The following is a 7,274-nucleotide window of genomic DNA, read 5'->3' as shown; positions in this document are numbered from 1 at the left end:
TATGTCAATCATCAGTCAAAAAGAGGGTGTCATGTCCTGCTCCTGATTCCTGATTCCTGCTCCTGCGATCATCCCAGTCATCAGCCACAGAGCATTGGGGTGTGTGCAATTACAATGATCATTTAATTAGGTCAATTAATACTTTTTTTATATGACATAAATGTATTGTTGACACGTAGGCTATGGTGTAAAGCCATGTTTTGCCTTGTGTGGTAGGTTTTCTGGGTTTTGACACTCTTATGTAGGTGTGTGTCCTAACCAATCATAAAATAACGCAATATACAGTATCTCACAACAGGTCTAAAGATATGGGTCATGACAGTATTATGAACATATTAAAACAGGTTATGACAAGTTATGTCAGCTGTTATGACATGGTTACGACAGTGCCATAACGTTTTATGACGCTGGGTGTCAAGTAAACTGTTACCAAGATTTCCATAGATGACAGCAGTAACTACGTGTACTACTTTTCACGCTGTGTGGTTGGCGAGTAAGCATTAAGCAGAGGATGAAAGGCAATCGCAGCATTACAGGAAGTGAAACTCCTGAGTAGACACACAGCCATTACAGTATATAACCTACAGCATCACCTCAGACAACCTTAACAGAACCAGAACACAGCAGCAGAAAAAGACGAGCAGAACACTGTGAGACAACCAGACCAAGACTACAACACAGCAACGACCTTCCACTGAGGACGACAAGACTAACAAACAAATCATGGGTTCTACTTCAAACGTACACTTTTTGATGGTAAGTGATTACTTGAGTATCTTCAAGATATCAGCGGAGTTTGCCACTGGTGTCTGTATCTGCTGAGCAAGAAGTTGAAATTGTTTTGAAGTTCAGTTCTTTCATTTTGATTTTCCATTTTACCTTATTGGGTTCATAATTGAGTAAAGATTATGTTTTATGTTTTGCTGTTGAATTTGCCTGGCTCATAGTGTAAATCAGCAAACATATTTAGCAACAAATTTAGCAAAACTGTCCTATATATGCCTTCATTCAGAGGTGATACCAGGCCACCAACAGTCCCTCTGTTCCTCAGGTGCTGTGCTTAATGGGGTTATTGGTGATGATGATGATGGGTGCAGAGGCAGCCCCCCACGTCCATCCAGGGATGACAGGGAGATGCTCACAGAGAAACCTTCAGGGACACAAGAAGCCTGTAGAGCCTTCAGCTCCAAACACAATAACTGTCCCCCTGCACCTGGACCCTAGCGACTTGATTCCTTCCCGTCTCGTCAGATCCATTGGGAACCACTCGATCTCCCCATGGACTACCAAGTGAGGACCTGCAACGAGCTTACATAGACACAATAGAAATACCACAATACACACAGACAAACATTTTTTTGATATATATATATATTTTTATATGCCTTTCAAAATAATAATAATAATACATTTTATTTGAGCCTTTCAAAATACCTAAAAACACTTACAGAGTAAGGAATAAAATAAAATAGGAACATGCTATATGCTTATATGAAATATGCCTTTCATACCTTTAGGAAGCTTGCTTAAAAAAAGGCTGAATTCCCAGCTGTGCTCTGTTGAATACATTGTGATCTCTAATATCATCCTCTCCCCCTCTCTTTCTATCTCCTCTCTCTCTCTCTCTGTCTCTCCAGCACCACCTATGATGAGTCCCGCTTTCCCCAAACCATCTCGGAGGTCAGGTGCTCTCTGGAGGGCTGTCTGAACGTCGCGGGTAAGGAGGACAGGAGCCTGGAGTCCAAACCCATTTACCACCAGATCCTGGTCCTGAGGAAGGTGATGGGGAGCGTGGACAGATACTACTACCGGCTGGAGTCAAAGATCATTGTGGTGGGCTGCACATGTGTCAGGCCTAGCATTGAGCACCAACAGTAATGATATCATTGTGGTGAGGTCAAACCTGGTGGAGTGTTGGCAATACCAAGGTTGTAGGTTCGATCCCCACATTCATTGAAAGTATTTGTGTGTTCGTTTTATGGAGCTTTGACTCTATGTCATTGAAAGATCGATTTGAATAATCTAGTATGGATATATTTTCTATTGAGCTTTAAATCACAAAATTAATTATGTATTTATTCAGTATGTGGTTCTATTTATTTTTGGGTTATTTAATGTATTGAATGATATTTTGGTATTTATTGAATAAAGAAATTCACATGATCAATTCAAAACAGAACTCCTTTAATTCTCTTTTGGCATCTAAAATAGAGCACAATTTCTGTACATCAACAAGCAGCCACATCATTCCCTGACCTCCATTCGTTTCAGTAGATTTACAATGATGTTGGCTCTGACAGACTCAAGTTTACAAACCAAACTCATAAGGACATTTAAGTTAAAACCTTGCCTGCAGGTGTGAGCTCAAAGCAAAATGTGTGATCTCAAAGTGTTTTTACTGAAGCATACACGCTCATGCTCACGCTCATCCTTACGGAAATGCTCACACTCACACTCAGACCCACCGTTGGCACTGTTGGCACGTCAGCAAAGCACAGAGAGAATCCTGAGCAGAACACTGAAGAAGGTAGCAATGACGTCATCCTTTGTCATATGTTTCAGCTCGATCTTTTAATATCTTTTTGGTTGTACTGATCAGTTCCTAAAGCAGGGCACACTGACCAATCCGCTTCAGTCGTTGACTTAACCACCTCTCTCATGTGTCATCATTAGAATCTCATAGTCTCAGTCTTTTCTCCAAACGACTGAACCCAGAGGGCTACAGTCTGAACAGGCTGGCGAACGCCCTTCAAAATGGCTTCCAAAATAAGTTCAGCTCGTGTTGTGATCAGGCCGTCATGACACCTACAACACAGAGTTCAGAGATAGGACAGTTAGATAAGACACAAGCGCACACACATGACTAGTGCACATGTAAGTAAACATACAAACAACAAGGGTCTCATATACAGATGTTGTACTTTTTTAAATTGATATTGAGTGATACATCACATACATCTGTAACTGATACATATTAGTGCAAACAGTCTATTCCTCTAATATTCAAATCTACTATGTCTGAAAAAACACCAAAGAAACTAGCCGTGCACAATCAACACTACACTACACACCGCAGTGAAACACAACAGCCATTGACTACAGAATAAAGACGGAGATAATTAACACTTCAGATCAAGGAGCTTTCTTATTTGAAATAGATATAAATTGCGATGCCGGTAGCATCAGTATCCCATTCAATGACTATTTATGTACTGTACATAAGCTAACATGCCAAAAAGTGGCGAAAAGTGTGACAAACATGATGTGTAGAATGCTTTAAATTGAAGTGTATGTGTCAGTGATTTTATTGACCAGAACTTTAAAAAGGTAAACTATGTTTTGATTTCTTGAAAATAAGGATGTGTTCAAGGTCTATTATAAATACCAAGCCTACAGAAGGTGTAATTAGCTACTAAATGATGCATAGCGCTCTTATAATCCGCTACACTCAAGAGCAATACAAAACTACAACTTGATTTTCTGTCTCTCCAGGAAACCGCCTTCTGTGCACTTCTCCTACTTCAACTCCCATGTCCATTTTAAGAACCTGTCATGCTAGTCTCTTTATTTTGTCTCTTCTCTTCCCTCCTATTCTCACGCAACAAAACAAAGGCACCACGGGCTCTCTTTCTTTGTCTCCATCTCTCTCTCTACTCGCTCTCCTCCTTGTGCTCTCTGTTTTTCCTCACCTCCACAGCGTGCTTGTCCTGAAAGAGAGAAACACAGACACCTCTCTTTAGACTTCCCGTCCGTTTCATATCAACAAAATAATGGTCAGAGGTAATGATATTCTATGGATGACTAGTCAGTAGAGTGTATCTCAAATGTGTCTTGATTGTTTTTCAAACCAGCTCCATTACATAGAGGTAATACACAGCACTCTGAACTTTAACATCACAAAAAAGAAAATATCTTAACCAAATAGAACTATTCTGACAGAATATTGATGATATTATCCATGACAGATGAAAAACAAACAAAAAACAAAGGAGATAGAGTTAGGGTTGGGGTTAATTCCATTTCAATGTTCATCAATGCACTTCCTGTATTGAAATGGAATAGACCCCAATCCTGCCTTGGGTATCAGCTGAGTGTAACTCTACCTTCTCCTGCAGGCGTTCCAGCATGGCGGCCAGGTGTGCCTCCCGTTTCTCCTTGTTGTGCTCCATGCGCAGCTCCATGCGCTCCTTGGCCAGCCGAATGAAGTTGTTGTGTTCCTCCAGGGCCTTCTGGGCCACCTCACGCTCGTGTTCCCGTTTCTCAGCCAGGTGTTTCAGCAACTCAGCCTCCTGGCACTAGGGTGCGATAGAGAAGGGTAGAGGGAGGGGTGAGTGGATGATCAGAGACCAGAGTCCCTATCTCTTCAATGATGCAAAGCAGTCTTGCTCAACTCTGTACACCTGACTCTAAGGATTCCATCTCCCCACCAAACTGGAAAAATTCAATTCTGACCAACATTCTGTGAACATTCCCATCTCCACCATACAAATCTAGAAACAGTCAATGTTGGCCTTCTTTCCCTCTTGACCCCTGACCTCTGACCCCTCACCTTTCTCCTCTCCTCAGCGGCATCCAGCTTTCTCTGGATCTCTTCCAGGGAGGGCTCCCTGCGTGGAGGTGTGGTGGCGAGAGGGTTCGGACCCCCGTCAAACGAGGGGGGCTTCAGGATGACCTCGAAGGCCTGGCCGGACCTCCTCTTGTTCAGCTCAATCACCTCCATGTCCCTGATGATGCACAGATTCAGGTCCACCACATCTGCAGAGGGTAGAGATTAAGAAAAGTGTGACATTGTATAAAGGAAGGACCCAAAGGAAATAGAATACCAATGAGGGGGCGGGGTTCCGTTTGTGTAGCTGCATCAAAAACAATAATTATAGTAAGCTGATTGCTGGCTCATTGAATGAAATGGCTTCTATGGTGTGTTGTGGGACTTGCAGGTGGATTGTGGTAAAATTGTGTAAAGATATTTGCCTTTCTTGGTGGGCTTTTCTTTGGCTTCAGGTAGGATGCAGGAACAGAAGATGGACACTAGAGGGAGCTCCCGTATCTTGTCTCTGTAGGCTGCAGGGGAGAGAAGACCATTAGCATGAATCTATGTCTCCCTCTCCCTCTCCCTCTCCCTCTCCCTCTCCCTCTCCCTCTCCCTCTCCCTCTCCCTCTCCCTCTCCCTCTCCCTCTCACACACATGCAAACACACATACATTACCTGCGAGAGTCATTCTGCCTCTTGTTGATCTTCTAAAGACACTGTGGTGAATCAGATAGTCCTAAAAGGGGAGATAAAAAAAAGTTGATTAACATCAGACCTTGCAATCTGCAAACACATGTTAAATCCCTGTACAGCAACAGAATCCATTACCATTACAATAAAACGGGCCATTGTGAACTACTGTAAAGCCTTTATTCAAACCCACTCATAGAGAGCATTTGAGCCCTTACGCTTGTCACAAAAAGAGAGAGGGAGGGGTGAGGAAGAGATAGAGAGGAGGATGGGGATTGGGTGAGAGCACCATCTGCATTCTGCTGCAGAAGTGACCTAACCACTAAGCTCTCTCTCTCTCCTCGTGATAATCAGGTGGACAGATCACACATTACCAGAGCATGATGGTACGCTTTTGTTATATAATTAAACAAGGCAGGGCCTATCTATCCTGCTCACATAAAATACAGGCCTTATTGTCTACAGCAAAAAGGAGAAAGTGATGGATGGAGAGAAAAAGAGATACTTGATAATAGCATCATAATAATCTTTCCATTTGTGTTAGCTCCTGCTCTTCAAGCAATCGCTGTGACTCAATTGTGGCCTATTCACTTCACCACAAAGACAACAAAAGAATCCACCCACAGGGAATATGAATATTCTCTCTCGCACTTTCTTTGTTTTTCTCTCCTCTCTCTTTCTCTCCATCCACTCCTTTCTCACTGGCCCCTAATCTCACACACTTACACAAAGCTACCTCACAACAGTAGCTAGGCCACTAGGCCACACAATACATTCCCCTTACATACTCAAAACCTTCAGTCATGACTAACTGCAGGACTACTGTTCCACATTGAACATTGCTGTTGTTGAACCTGCCTACTGTGAGGCTTGACTGTAGAAAGAGTCTGCAATATATTCAATCCTTCACCTACTTGAATTCAACATGCTTTTATGACTTACAGTGGCTTAATTTTTCTATGAAGTGTGTTGCCTGTTATTTTGTTTCCTCAATATTTCTGAGTGAGTATTCATGCCGTGTTGAAAGAACAGGAAGGCACCACACAGGGAGAGAGTAGGAGGAGTAGGAGGGAACCAAAGGCCCACACACTATCGTGCACACACACACACACACACACACACACACACACACACACACACACACACACACACACCATGAACGCATGCACAAACACATTTCTTCCCACAGTGTAGATGAATACACACATCGTACAGATTTCATTATCACCAGTCAATCCCAATAAAAAAGGAATCCCATAGTTATCACTGATATCTCGATCCTAATCTTAGACTCACAATCTCCTCATTGCATAACCAAAGTCATCTCATAGTCATCTTGTACTGATCATCAGCATCTTCTTTCTCACTTTAAGCTATTTCTTCAACAAGTAAATCATTTTGTAATAAATGCATAATTAGTAACGCACACTGTATGAATTGCATAAACTGCACGTCTGTGAACCGAAGCCACTTTACAAAATCATCTGGGACAGACTGTTTCTTGTTGTTTCACTACGTTTCAACCTATCTGTGGATAATCTGTGCAGCCTGACACGGTGCACGTGCACACACTTGAACAACTGAGGTGAGGTAAACTCCCTGTGCAACTCGGGTGATGTCATAGTCAATGCTGCACAGAGAATGTCCATCATCTGTGGCAGAGAGGCATCCCATGCATACACTCTGTTTTCTGTGGCTAAAGTCTTTTCAGATATGAAACAGAACAATCTTTAGAGAATGCACAACATACACACTTAAATTAGCAAAATATACAAGAAAACAGCTTTGAAATGAATATAATAGGACTATATCCTGGATGCAACATCTCATATTTTTGTTTGTTATTTCAGTAGCTTAGACGGACTCACCCTGTGCTGAGCAATGTTGGTGGTACTCTCCTTTAATTTCTTTATCTCTCTTTCTTTCTTTCCCTCTTTCTCTGTTGTTCTGCTGCTGTTTGGGCTGCTCTCTCAGCAGCATCAGCACCACAACCAGCTATTACTGCATGACATCACCTCCCAGCCATCCCATTGGCCCAGAGGAATCAAGGCCC

The 7,274-nt window shown here is 42.4% G+C and overlaps 2 protein-coding genes across 3 annotated transcripts; one reads left to right on the top strand and one right to left on the bottom strand.

Annotated features, from left to right (window-relative positions):
* Window positions 1-410: 410 nt before the first annotated feature.
* On the top strand, window positions 411-2,174 carry il17a/f1 (interleukin 17a/f1). Its single transcript, XM_029729848.1, has 3 exons — window positions 411-756; window positions 1,052-1,290; window positions 1,638-2,174. Exons 1-3 carry the CDS (start codon window positions 724-726, stop codon window positions 1,876-1,878), a joined length of 513 nt encoding a protein of 170 aa, XP_029585708.1. The 5' UTR covers window positions 411-723; the 3' UTR covers window positions 1,879-2,174.
* Window positions 2,164-7,200, bottom strand: stmn4l (stathmin-like 4, like). 2 transcript variants are annotated; one of them, XM_029729847.1, is made up of 7 exons: window positions 7,090-7,199; window positions 5,207-5,267; window positions 4,972-5,061; window positions 4,550-4,755; window positions 4,104-4,295; window positions 3,690-3,707; window positions 2,164-2,805 (listed from the first exon to the last, which is right to left on the bottom strand). In XM_029729847.1, the coding sequence occupies exons 2-7, from the start codon at window positions 5,217-5,219 to the stop codon at window positions 2,797-2,799; spliced, it is 528 nt and encodes a 175-aa protein (XP_029585707.1). In that variant the 5' UTR covers window positions 5,220-5,267; window positions 7,090-7,199; the 3' UTR covers window positions 2,164-2,796. The 2 variants fall into 2 exon arrangements, with proteins under 2 accessions (XP_029585707.1, XP_029585706.1); XM_029729846.1 differs by lacking the exon at window positions 2,164-2,805 and having other exon boundaries at window positions 3,641-3,707; window positions 7,090-7,200.
* Window positions 7,201-7,274: the final 74 nt, after the last annotated feature.

The sequence above is a fragment of the Salmo trutta genome, chromosome 33 (assembly GCF_901001165.1).
Source record: "Salmo trutta chromosome 33, fSalTru1.1, whole genome shotgun sequence".
Lineage (NCBI taxonomy): Eukaryota > Metazoa > Chordata > Actinopteri > Salmoniformes > Salmonidae > Salmo > Salmo trutta.
Note: the sequence above shows the minus strand (reverse complement) of the source record. Positions and strands in the feature narration are given on the sequence as shown.

Excerpts from the sequence above, each read along its gene's own strand:
- il17a/f1 (XM_029729848.1), top strand. The coding sequence starts at position 724 with ATGGGTTCTACTTCAAACGTACACTTTTTGATG. Across the intron at positions 757-1,051 it reads CAAACGTACACTTTTTGATG|GTGCTGTGCTTAATGGGGTT; the intron begins GTAAGTGATTAC and ends TCTGTTCCTCAG. Across the intron at positions 1,291-1,637 it reads ATCTCCCCATGGACTACCAA|CACCACCTATGATGAGTCCC; the intron begins GTGAGGACCTGC and ends CTGTCTCTCCAG.
- stmn4l (XM_029729846.1), bottom strand. Across the intron at positions 4,756-4,971 it reads AGAAAAGCCCACCAAGAAAG|ATGTGGTGGACCTGAATCTG; the intron begins GCAAATATCTTT and ends TACCCTCTGCAG. Across the intron at positions 3,708-4,103 it reads TGGAACGCCTGCAGGAGAAG|GACAAGCACGCTGTGGAGGT; the intron begins GTAGAGTTACAC and ends TCTCTCTTTCAG.